Source organism: Doryrhamphus excisus, chromosome 22 (assembly GCF_030265055.1).
Source record: "Doryrhamphus excisus isolate RoL2022-K1 chromosome 22, RoL_Dexc_1.0, whole genome shotgun sequence".
NCBI lineage: Eukaryota > Metazoa > Chordata > Actinopteri > Syngnathiformes > Syngnathidae > Doryrhamphus > Doryrhamphus excisus.
In genome coordinates this window covers 8,612,501-8,625,842 of record NC_080487.1, presented here as the reverse complement: position 1 = coordinate 8,625,842, position 13,342 = coordinate 8,612,501, and the positions used below count along the sequence as shown (strand labels likewise).

Genomic DNA, 13,342 nt, shown 5'->3' with positions numbered 1-13,342 from the left:
TCTGTTGTCAGCTGGGACAGAAGCAGAAAGAACTGGACCAACTGCAGAGACAGAACAGGCTTTTAAAAGAGCAGCTGGAAGATGCACTGGGAAAAGAACACAGTGCCAGAGAGGGCTATGTCCTTCAGGTACAGGTCAATCGTTTCAAGTAAAACCGACAGCAATGAGTTTCATGGTGTACTTGCTTATTATGTATTATGAACATGGTATGGGATTCTACTAACTGGCGCGGGTGCTTCTCTTAAAACTGAAATGCATGGTTGTGGTGGTTGTGGTGTTCCTAGCATGAGCTGTACTAATTTTTGTTGCGGAGTTTCACATCTCCTGGGAAAATAACTGATTTGCCCGGATGCCCATACCTTTAAGGTAAGAAACTTGATGAAGAAACCTTGCACTGTGCTTTTTTCTTTGTTCCATCTGTGCTTGGTGTGTCTGGGGTATTATGCATGTATTTTGGGTTTGGAGAAATGCATACTTGAACTAATATCTCTTTGGAAACTAATGCACATTATTATAGTACCACATCACAGGAGTATGTCAAATGTACACTTATCACACATGGTAATTTATTTGTGTTTACAGTACAATTTGTTGTGTGTTTGTTCAGTTTTTATCACCTGGAAAAAGCACAGTGGAAGTTCATGAGGGTAAAAAATAAATAAATCTTGCCAAACGAGATTGATAGCAGAAATTTGAGAGATGTGGTTCTCCGTATGACAGAGGGAACGTAAAGCCGTGTCATTAATCAAATTTGTCTTATCAATCTCTTTCAAGAACACAACACCCCCTTCCTCCTCGCCACACAGAATGCCATGGAAACACTTGCACAAGCTCAACCAAGACTTGCAGAGCGAATTACAGTCCCAAAAACGCAAACAGGACCTCACTGAAAAGCAGATTCAGACACTAAAGAGAAGCTACACTGAAGCCCAGGATGCAGTAGACCACCACGAGGCCGATATCCAGGCCCTGCAGGCTAAGTTGGCATCTGCACTGGCTGAAATCTTGGCAAGTGAACAAGCTGTGGCCCGCATGCGCAATGAACTCAAGCTGGAACAAGAACGTTCAAAGGAACAAGAGGAGGCGCATGGGCACAGCGAGGCCACCTTGCGAGCCCAGCTTAAGGACAGTGAAGATAGACTCCGTGAAGTAGAGGCCAGCCTTTTAGAGCGGAACCAGGCCCTTAGGCATTTGGAGCACCAGCAGGCCTTGCAGCGAGACCACACCAGAGAGATGCAGAGATTACAGGAGAAACTACAAGAGGTGACTGCGAGGCTCGTTGCTACAGAGGAAGGTCAGGCGCTGAAGGAAGAACGGCTGAGAAAAGAGCAGCATAGCATTCAGGAGAGTCACGAGAGGGAAAGACAAAATCTGTGTAGGAGAATAGCCGAAGCTGAAACGGCACAGAAAAGCACGGAGGGCCGGCTGCTCGAGGCCGAACAGCAAGTGGAGGCCCTACTCAGAGGGAAGCAGGCTTCAGCAGGAGTTGAATACAGGCAGGAAATGCTAAAGGTCCAAGAGGAGCTTGCCCAGAAGACCAACACGGTAGAGTCACTGAGGGAGAGTGTACGCAGGCTAGAAGAAGAGAGAGGTTTGCTCACATGCAGATGTCAGGAGCTCCTTAACCAAATTGCAGAGGCGGACCGAGAGGTCAACAAGCTTCAAAATCGCCTGGAAACGGAAGAGGCAGATTACTGCTCTCTGGAGAACTCTTACGAGAGGGCCACCCAGGAGTTTCAGAGAATGAGCCAATTCCTCCGAGAGAAAGAGGAAGAGATCCGGCAGACGAAGGAAATGTATGAAAGACTGATGCAACGCAAAGAGGAGGACCTGAGAGAGGCACTTGTTAAAATGACTGTACTTGGCAACAGCTTGGAGGAAACTGAACAGAAGCTGCAAGCAAAGGAAGACCTTCTTTGTCAAATGAGTGGAGATCTGGTGGAGAAAGTTAAGCTAGGCAGTGCTGAACAAGATCTTAAAGCCAAGCTTGTGGTGGCAGAGGACCGCATCGCAGAGCTTGAGCAGCACCTCAGTGATTTGCAACTGGGATACGCTGATCTACACTCAGGGAGGAAACAAGTCCAAGAACCGAGCAAACGGGAACGTGTTATTTCTTCACACAATGCGGCTAAAATGGAAAACTCAACAGATGACAAGGAGTCTCAAGCTAAAAGGCCAAGAATCCGTTTTTCTAATATCCAATGCCAAAAATACATCGACTTGGATGACCCAGAGGGTTGCCATATGGGCAGTACACTTGACGATACCAGACAAGTAGATAACCAGAAAGACTTTGATCTAGCTGAAGCACTTTCTCCCCCAGATACCCCGTTCCCACATGCTAGCGACTCTGAGAAGTTTATCTCCATTGTACATGCTCTAGAAACTAAACTGCTCACTACTGAGGAAAAACTGAGAAATCTAACTAGGAATCTACAGGAGCAGCATCCCATCCATACTGAAGATGTGTCCAAGAAAGATCTCAATTTGGTTGAGATCAAAGATTTAAAATGTGCCTGTGGGCCGTCTGTAAACAATCCCTATGCAAAGGCCCTGCAATGTGTGGAAACCAGTCGAAATAAAGTCAAGGCTATTCTATCCGGCGCTCACGATACCGCTGATTCACAGCTTCACTCACTGTCGGAGGTTGAAAATGAGCTGTTCAGTGCCTCAGTGTATATCCTCCATGGGCAAAAGACCTTGGAAGAACCATCACCCGCACCCCGTCAGACGTCAGAATCTTTAGATAAAGATGCAATTGATCTCTTTGCCAAGACACTTTCTTTTGAGGCACTTGTTTTGAATAAAATGGCTTTGCTGGTTCACTCCTCCGAGTCTGACCTTGTCCAGACGCTGACTGCAATATGGGAGGACATAGAGAACATTAAAAGCGAAGACAAAGATTGTTTAGCTATAGTTTATGCTGATGTCTTGACCAGGAAGTTGATGTTGGAGAATGCGTTCTGGAAGGAACTTGAGAAAGAGGCGACACCGTGTGAAGGTTCGAATGTTTCCAAATCACAGGAGTCCAGTGTTGCAGCTGATGCAGACATAAACACATCAGCTATATTTAATACCTTAATCAAAGCAGAACTGTCCTACTCCGTTCAAAATCTCAAGCTTTGCTACGAAGAGAAATTCAGGCAACTTAAAGCGGAGCTGGCTGAAGCTCATCACAATCTGCAGCAAAGAGAAATTGCCTTGAAGGCGATTATTGAAGCCTCCAAAAGGTCCGATTTGAAAAGTGTGATCAAAGAAGTTAAAAGCAACTTTGGCTTCGGCAAACAAAAGTTGGCTGATATTTGCCCGCCTGAACTTGCCCCGTACACAGAGCAGATCGAACTGCAAGATGCCCGTGAGCTTGCCGAAAAAATCATAGAACGACATTTTGCCGAGCAAGTCCCATCCTGTGGTGTTGAGTCCATGGAGTCTCTTCAAGATGCCCATGACAGCTTGGTGACCGAGCTCCAACACCAAGCGGCGAAGCTCTATAAGTACGCTGAAGAAATACAAAGAAGTGGTAACCATCCTGAACTAGCTAAAATGGTTAACGCACTCGTGGGGCCCCAAACATCTCATATCTTCACAAGTACCTCTATTTGTATGCGAGAAGCCCTCATCCAGGCTCAGGTGGCTTATGTGGCGTGCCGATTACGCTCCATGCATGACCGAAACGTGGGTTGGTGTAAACAAGCGCATCAGAACATGGACATCCTGGTGCATCAGCATGCCTGCAGCATCAGGACCATCCATGAGAAGTACCAAACATCCCTTCAGGAGGAGCGTCACAACTTCTCTCAAACACTGGCCATTCTCCAGAAGGAGAACAAAACTCTCAAGAGTGAAGTCAGCCAACGTTCTAACCAACTCTCACAACAGCAAGAGAAGCTGGTGCTCCTGGAAGAACGCTTTAAGATGCAAACTGAGGAGTTGAAGCAGAAGCACAAGCAAGAGCTGAACCTCGCTGAGAAAGACCGGGCCTCAACAGAGTTGGCCCTGGTGGAGGCCACGGCGGACAGCCAGCAGCAACTGAAGGATCTGCTGTTGGACATGAACACCATGAAGAAGCAGCACCAGAGTCACGTGAGAAAGTTGGAGGAACAATTTGAGCAGAAAATCTCTCAGCTTGAGCACATCTACAAAGAGGAGATTGTCGAGGTTCAGTCCCAGAATGAGGACACCATTTGTAATGCCCAAGAAGAAGAAGACCCTGAGGTGTCCCACCAGGCTTCTTTTGAGGCCTTAGCGCCGATGGAAGAGGAGGAACAAGGGAGCAAGTGGGGTGTACAGATCATGTCGGAGGTGGACACCATGGTCCTTCTGAAGGACAGGATCCAGGAACTGGAGACTCAGATGAACAGCATGAGGGACGAACTAGAGAACAAGCACCTGGAAGGAGATGTGGCCAGCCTGAGGGAGAAATACCAGAGAGACTTTGAAAGTCTTAAGGTTTTTCTTTTTTCATTTTTATCCTAGCAATCTGAAGTATTTGAATATATAAGAGAACATAGCCATGGTAACCATTTGGCACCCATTAAATGAATTAGACTCAAAAACTAACTCAAATCTGAGAGATATTGACAAAGAAATTCTCAAACTCATACAGTGAAGCACAATGATTGTTTAATAACCATCAATGATGTTGTTTGACCGTTTCCTTGCATTCACGATTAGAATATTCATTTCTCGCCTGTGCTGGCTTGCTGCACTACTTTAACTTCCTAACTAGCATAACAGGGCTTGCATCGCTGCTTATGGTGATCTTGCATGACTAGCCTGAGCCTCGTGATACAAGATGTACTCAAGTAGAATTGGTTAATTTTTTTTTTCTAGATTTATAACAGTTTCTTCCTTCCACTGGTCACCAGGCCACGTGCGAGCGCGGCTTTGCAGCAATGGAAGAAACCCATCAGAAGGTAGTTGACGACCTCCAGAGGCAGCATCAGAGGGAGATTTCCAAACTGGTAGAAGAGCGAGAGAGGCTTCTGGCCGAGGAGACTGCTGCCACCATCGCTGGTATACAAATTGTCTAATTTCACCCTAAATTGTCCACCTATAAATTACCGTCTCCTTGAATGTCAAGCTATTGAAGCTATGAAGAACGCACACAAGGAGGAGCTGGAGAAGACCCAGCGCTCCCAGCTCAGTGGACTGAACTCTGATATCGATGAGCTGCGATTACAATACGAGTAGGTTTTCTTGTAGCGCCATTGCTTTATGAAAGGGAACTGCTCCAACAACTAGGGGTCATTGTATCTATCCAGGGAGGAGCTGCAGTCCATCCAGAGGGAGCTGGAGGTTCTCTCTGAGCAGTATTCTCAGAAATGTCTGGAGAACGCCCATCTGGCTCAGGCCCTGGAGGCCGAGAGGCAGGCCCTCAGGCAGTGTCAGAGAGAGAACCAGGAGCTCAACACCCACAACCAGGTTACAATATTGGTTATTTATTGTGTGGAAATATGGGGTAGTAACTATAAAAGAAATCTTCACTCGCTAAATGTACTGCAAAAGGTCAGTAAGGATAATTCATAATGCCGCCTACAGAGAACATACTAACTCCTTATTTCTAAAATCACAAATACTTAAACTTGCTGATATAGATAATTCAAGAAACAATACAAGGAGTTCATTCATTCATTCATTTTCTACCGCTTTTTCCTCACGAGGGTCGCGGGGGGTGCTGGAGCCTATCCCAGCTGTCTTCGGGCGAGAGGCGGGGTACACCCTGGACTGGTCGCCAGCCAATCACAGGGCACATATAGACAAACAACCATTCACACTCACATTCATACCTATGGACAATTTGGAGTCGCCAATTAACCTAGCATGTTTTTGGAATGTGGGAGGAAACCGGAGTACCCGGAGAATGCACAGGGAGAACATGCAAACTCCACACAGAGATGGCCGAGGGTGGAATTGAACCCTGGTCTCCTAGCTGTGAGGTCTGCACGCTAACCACTCGACCGCCGTGCCGCCCAATACAAGGAGTTGATGTTTGCTAAATACAAGGATGAAGAGTCTTGAACCAGTCATGATGTGCTATATATATATATCACTATATTGACACTTACTATGGTACCCATTATGTCATTGGATGGTCATATCACCTCGTACTTCGGTACACGACAAAAAAAAAAAATATATATTAGGAAAGCAGTAAGTGAACAAACAGTTACTGATTGTAAAAGTACCAGATGGAGGGGTAGGATTTAATAAGCTTTGCTTCTTCCTACTCCTTTTGGACATGTGGAACTGTGAACTGATTATGTGATGCACTCAATTGTAATCTGATGCACGTTCAAATGAAATAAAACCTTACATTACATTACACACACATGCACCATCACACCCAATGACATCCGTGACTATCTCCGTGTGGTCCAACAGGAACTGAATAACCGCCTGTCCGCAGAGATCACGCGTATGCGCTCGTGTTTCAGCGGCGAGACAGCGCTGTCGCCGGTCACGCAGGGTAAAGATGTGTACGAACTGGAGGTATGTCCCATAAGAGGCTCACACTCCGGCTTCCATAGTTTCTTAATCTCATCTTCTTCTCCTCCTGCCATTTTGAAGGTGCTGCTTCGAATCAAGGAGTCGGAAATACAGTATCTTAAACAGGAAATCCACTCTTTGAAGGACGAACTGCAGTCGGCTTTGAGGGTCAGAGAAGGCGCTTTCTCTTTTTGTTCTTCGGGGACATGACATATACTGTATGTCAAACCTACAGGACAAGAAGTACGCCACAGACCGATACAAAGACATCTACACGGAGCTGAGCATTGTCAAAGCCAAGGCGGACTGTGACATTGGTAAGCTGAAGGAGAAGCTGCTCGTCGCCACTGAAGCTCTGGGGGAGAGGACTGTTGATGGGGCCGTTACGTCTGGATATGGTAAGCTGCGTATCTAAAAGTACTACAAATATTACTCAAAATATGAACTTAATGAAATATTCTAATGAGAAAAGTCTAAACTCGTAATACTATGAGGAAAACAGAGGATTCAAATATTATGGTAATGGTAATGGTTTTATTTCATTTGAACATGCATCAGATTACAATTGAGTGCATCCCATAATCAGTTCACAGTTCCACATGTCCAAAAGGAGTAGGAAGAAGCAAAGCTTATTAAATCCTACCCCTCCATCTGGTACTTTTACAATCAGTAACTGTTACATTTGTTCACTTCCTGATTTCCTAGTATAATTTAATAAAAAATATATATATATTTAATTTTAAATATTTTATTTTATTTGATATTATTTTTGTCATGTACCGAAGTACGAGGTGATATGAGCATCCAATGACATAATGGGTACCATAGTAAGTGTCAATATAGTGATATATATATATATATATATAGCACATCATGACTGGTTCAAGACTCTTCATCCTTGTATTTAGCAAACATCAACTGCTTGTATTGTTTCTTGAATTGGCTCATCGTTGTGCATTGTTTGAGGGTCTTACTCAATCCATTCCATAGTTTGATTCCACATACTGAAATGCTATGGCTTTTTAACGTAGTCGTAGCATATAAGTGTTTCAAATGTAGTTCTTCCCTGAGATCATATTTGTAATTGGTTATTTTTATTTATGTAGTTATTGTATTATTTATTTATTTATTTATTTATTTTTATTTATTTAGTTATTATATTTTTATTTTGTTATTTTAGCCTTATGCATTATTTTAGCTGTTTGAAGATGAGCTATATCAGCAAGTTGAAGTATTTTAGAAATGAGTTAGTATGTTCTCCGTAGGCGGCTTTGTGAATTATCCTTACTGACCTTTTTTGCAGTACATTTAGCGAGTGAAGATTGTTTTTATAGTTATTAGCCCATATTTCCACACAATAAGTAAGATATGGTAGAACCAGAGAGCAATAAAGGGTGTGGAGTGATTTCTGATTGAGAACAAATTTTGCTTTGTTCAAAATTGAAATATTTCTGGCCACCTTATGTTATATTTGTAATATGAGGTTTCCAGCTCATATTTTTATCTATTGTGATCCCCAGAAATTTATTTTCCTTCACCCTTTCAATGTCCACACCGCCTATTTGTATATGCTGGTGCCTGTCCTTTCTGCTGTTACTGCTATGGTGTGCAATAAATATGCTAATGAGGTGACATAAGTCTTATTTCTGTCTTTGTAAGATATCATGAAATCCAAAAGTAACCCTGACTTCACGAAAAAGGATCAATCAACCGCCCCCAAGTCATCCAGAGGCGTGAGGTCAAAGGTAAGTCGTCAGTCCTTCCTCACGCAGTAAAAACCCTCGCACCCCCGCGTCATGTGACGTCTCAAACAGCCCCAACCACATCACATCAGACGTGTGTTGAGTCCTGCCAGATTTGTCATGTGTCTTGTTTTGTCCACCAGTCTGTCACTGAACAGGTCACATGGGACAGCTGACACTCCCCCTGTGGGGTTAAGCCCTCCCCCAAAATCCGTCCCGGGATATGCTGTATGTATACTTAAATAAGCATGAAGTAGAGATAACCATCCTTGCATGAACACACCGCCATTCTTTCCTTTTTTTATTATTTTTTTAAATCCCAACCTGCACCTCCCACGCTACACAATCATTTCAGCATATATTAAAAATCTGAAGATTAGATTTCACAATCATAAAACATCATTTACTAAAGACTGGACTGGGAAAGTTTGACCTGTGCTGTTTCAATATTATTAGAAATTCGCTCATGATATTACAATTATTTTTGAGATGAAAGTACAAATCTTACCAGAATACAGTTACAATATTTTGTATTATAATATTATATTAACACAGTTATATTTTGAAACGATTTTGCCCATCATTCATAATCCTTGAAACATGAACACATATTTCTTCCTCTTTTTCTGTGCATTATAACACGAGAAAATGAGTTAATATGAGGTAGCTAACAATGCTGTCATTGGGATACACCTATTTCCATGATGAAGCCCTCAAAAAAAACCCTCTACCAACGTTGCATTATTTGATATCCATGCTAGCATGTCATAGTTGCAGTATCTTGCCATATTTTGATGATTTAAAACACTTTTAAACTTCTTTTTGAGGCGCATTGATACTTGATACTATATTATAATATTGGTATCATTAGTATAATATTGGTTATAATATTAGTACTAGTTCCGTCAACAGCAGCGACAACACTTAGGATGGCTGTATCTTCCAGCACAAGACGTTTGCTCCAGTCCAAACGAGCAAACCATCATCTTGAGTCTTTGTAGTGAAATCAAGTGCTAGGTATCCACTCTTCCATCTGTGAATGATGCTTAGACTAGCGACGTGTCATGTTAGTCCGCCAGATAAAAATAGTTTTTCATGCTAGCTGCTGTAATATCACTGTAGCTTGGTTAATATATAGGTCACTTATGCAAATGGAACAATGTTGGCGCTTTTGTTTTTTTTTTGTGAGGGCTTTAGCGTCAACATCACGATGTCCGTTATTAGCTAGCTCATATTAACTCATTTTCTCGCGCGAGAATGCACAGAAAATGGAAAGAAATATGTGTTCCACTTTTAAGTCACAATATTTTGAGAACAAATTATAAATAATATATAAATGTTACAAGAATAAAATTGTCATTTTCCGTGAATGAACGTTTACAAGAATAAAGTCACAATAATATGAGAATAAATACATATATTTTAGGAAATATTATGAAAACAAAGTAGTTTATTGGCTGCACGCTGGTCGTATGGTTAGCGCGCAGACCTCACAGCTAGGAGACCCGAGTTCAATTCCACCCTCGGCCATCTCTGTGTGGAGTTTGCATGTTCTCCCCGTGCATGCGTGGGCTTTTTCTCCTGGTACTCCGGTTTCCTCCCACATTCCAAAAACATGCTAGGTTAATTGGCCACTCCAAATTGTCCATAGGTATGAATGTGAGTGTGAATGGTTGTTTGTCTATATGTGCCCTGTGATTGGCTGGCCACCAGTCCAGGGTGTACCTCGCCTCTCGCTGGGATAGGCTCCAGCACCCCCTTGTGAGGATAAGCGGTGGAAAATGAATGAATGAATGAAAGTAGTTTATTATTTACAAGGTTAGAGTAAAATCGTACTTTTTTGAGAATATATTATGCAGAACAAGTAGCAATATTATGAGAATAAACTATACATTGGTGTTAAGAATAATGAAATTTGAAAATAATAAAGTAGTAATTGTCCAATCTTGTAATTTTACATAATTTTTAGTAGTTTTCTTTGTGTTGTGTTTAGTCTATTATTTAAAAAAAAAAAAAGTGGAAATTTTGACCACCACTAAAAAAAAACAAATAAGAAAGAAAAAATTGCAGGTTTTGTCTTGTAAAAATCCTTGTTTTCTTATTACACCCCCCCCCCCCCCCTTTTTGTTTTTCTGTCCTAATCTTCTGTAGTGTGAGATCTTCATCACTACAATGTGTTTGCATGACATATCAGCCAAGCAGACGTGGTTTTCTGTGCTGACATGTCCCATTGCTTGTTGTCCCTACCAGAGCCTGAAAGAGGGACTGACGGTGCAGGAGCGCATGAAGCTGTTTGAGGCAAAGGATTCCAAAAAGATTTAAATGTCAAGAATCTGAAGCTTCTCTTTACCAGCCTTTGGGTTTTTTTGGTTTTTTTTTATATTTTGCTATGACTCTGCCAGCATCATCATCATCATCATCATCATGGGACACATGGTGTGAAAGGTGGAACCTTCTGCTTAAATGGAACAAGTTTCTGCATGTTGAAAAAGGTATTTAATGTTGTTGAAGTTGAAGATGTGTGAAATAAGCTGTGGGAGGGACACATAACAGCCTTTTTAATCATCTTCCTGAATGCCAAAATGGATAAGTATAATAATAATATATATCTATACTTCCTGATATGAATTGTCTGCTGTATTTTATTATTAATGTTACGGTTTCTATATCTGAATGGTTTGTGTTTAGTGTACATAACTACTGGACATATACAGTATGTGTATGGTTTGTTGTCGAGTGTTGGGGCATCTGCTGTACTTTAGTTTGACTGATGGTGGATTGTGTATTTTAATTTTTTATATCAAATATGTGTGATTGGGGGAGAGAGGGCTGGGTGGTAAAGGGTGGGATTGCACTTACAACTTGACTACTTGAGGCAGCGTTTTTTTGTTGTTTTTTTTGTCTCTAATCGGTGGCGTGTTTTTCAATGATTATTGCAGTGCAACCAAACATGGCGACAAGTTCTGTGATGTACTCCAATCCAGTTTCAAGTGTGTGACTTTAGGACTTTGCATGACTATACTCTGTGTCATTTCATTGGCAAATTGCAGCACGTGGCCTTCCTTTTTGTTTTTTGTTTTTTTTCGCCTACTTTAGACGCTTTTTTTTAGTGTGGAACCCTAAACCTTAATAAGCTTTGCTTTTGCAAGTCCTACTGTTTCAGCATTACTTCGAAGCACTTGTCCCCCCCCCCGCGTTATTCTAGTTGTGCCTCAACCCAGTGAAGAACACCCATTTAAAAAGCGGAAAAAACAAACTGTGCAGCTATGGAAACACACTGTATAGTATTCAAAACCACGCTTTGTACACGCTTGTACATATATCAATATCTATATATATATATATATATATATATATGCCACATGAAACACTTGTGTGCTCTTGTTTTAAACTTGCTTATTAGCGCTATATGAAAAATATATGGATATTTTTTATTTTAATGTATAACATGAAATAAATGAAGTGTTTGTGAGTAATTTGTGAGTAATATGTGCACCATTCAGGAAAGATATCCAGGTACTGTTCATCAGAACTGAAGGAATCAATCTGTGTGCTGCTTTGATTTTTTTTTGTCCACAAGAGGGTGCTATTGACTTGGCCTCTGGCTTCAAGAAGAGAGACTTTGTCTTATGAGAAGGAGGTATCTGTACTAATAACATTTCTTGCTCATTTTTTGCTATATTTTTTCTTAAATATTTTTGTACGTGAAGTACAGACGATTTAACCTCTTCAGGGTCGAACCGAAGGTCCTCCTGCAATGGCAGCTGACCTTTCCTTGGTGTCCTTGGTGTGAAGGCGTAGAAGATGCTACAGGACATCCAGTTTAGCAGCCTTCCTCGGGGGCACACAGGTACTTTGTGTGTGGTTTTTTTGTGTAAGTTATTGTCGAGCTTGGGGGTCGATGACCTTTGCAGCAGCGCAGGGTCTTTGATTTAGGAGCAGAGACACAGGTGACACCTTCAGACGACTTTAGCTTGGGGGTCTGCTTGACTTTTTGGCCCATGTCTGACCTGATAAGGGAGATATGACACTTAATATACTGCATGCTAATACACCATTCACTAACTGGCAGTGGGGGTTCATCTGGTGGTAACATACACTACTGCGTATATATGTACACGTGTGTATATATATGTACACGTGTGTATATATATGTACACGTGTGTATATATACGTACACTGCTCACAAAAATTAAAGGAGCACTTTAAAGAAACACATTAGATACATCAGATCTCAATATGAAGTTGGATATCCATACAAATAATGACAGGGCAGTGTCTTAGGAACAAAAGGATGCCAGTCTTTTAATGGAAATAAAAGTTTTCAGCCTACAGAGGGCTCAATTGTGTAGACACCATAAAATCAGAGTGAAATGAAGATGTGGCAGCCAGTCCATTTGTTCCAAAACTTTATTTCGGCAACTCAAAATGATTTTCAGTATCTTGTGTGGCCCCCACGAGCTTGTATGCATGCTTGACAACGTCGCGGCATGCTCCTAATGCAGGGGTGGGCAAACTTTTTGACTCGCGGGCCGCATTGATTTAACAAAATTGACGGGGGCGGGGCATACTACACATTTTACACGTAACAGTCCACCTGGAATTGTGATCATGATCCCAGGTTGCATATTATTAATAATAATAATACACTTTATTTGTATAGCACTTTTCAAAATACTCAAAGACGCTTTACAGAAAAATGGACTTGAATAAAAGCAAGTAAACAGAGTAAAAGATACATTAAAATACAACATTCATTCGTTTATACGCAGTTAAAACATGGGTAAAAGCGGGGCACAGCAGTCAAGTATAAAAGTTCATTCATTCATTCATTTTCTACCGCTTTTCCTCACGAGGGTCGCGGGGGTGCTGGAGCCATCCCAGCTGTCTTCGGGCGAGAGGCAGGGTACACCCTGGACTGGTCGCCAGCCAATCACAGGGCACATATAGACAAACAACCATTCACACTCACATTCATACCTATGGACAATTTGGAGTCGCCAATTAACCTAGCATGTTTTTTGGAATGTGGGAGGAAACCGGAGTACCCATAGAAAACCCACGCATGCACGGGGAGAACATGCAAAAAACTCCACACAGAGATGGCCGAG

General features: G+C 41.9%; 1 protein-coding gene across 7 annotated transcripts in view; it reads left to right on the top strand.

Annotated features, from left to right (window-relative positions):
• The window catches only part of si:ch73-103b11.2 (protein outspread), a 40,436-nt gene extending 28,132 nt beyond the window's left edge, over window positions 1–12,304 (top strand). For 5 of the 7 annotated variants that reach the window (XM_058061470.1, XM_058061471.1, XM_058061473.1 and 2 more), the window contains 10 exons: window positions 12–128; window positions 775–4,449; window positions 4,869–5,016; window positions 5,084–5,189; window positions 5,265–5,424; window positions 6,385–6,492; window positions 6,571–6,657; window positions 6,725–6,887; window positions 8,149–8,234; window positions 10,482–12,302. In XM_058061470.1, the coding sequence (XP_057917453.1) occupies window positions 12–128; window positions 775–4,449; window positions 4,869–5,016; window positions 5,084–5,189; window positions 5,265–5,424; window positions 6,385–6,492; window positions 6,571–6,657; window positions 6,725–6,887; window positions 8,149–8,234; window positions 10,482–10,553 (4,722 nt within the window). In that variant the 3' untranslated portion in view covers window positions 10,554–12,302. Of the gene's footprint in view, window positions 1–11; window positions 129–774; window positions 4,450–4,868; window positions 5,017–5,083; window positions 5,190–5,264; window positions 5,425–6,384; window positions 6,493–6,570; window positions 6,658–6,724; window positions 6,888–8,148; window positions 8,235–8,374; window positions 8,460–10,481 lie in introns of all 7 variants that reach the window. The other 2 variants (XR_009120747.1, XM_058061472.1) reach the window with 2 other exon arrangements.
• The last annotated feature ends 1,038 nt before the right edge of the window (window positions 12,305–13,342 follow it).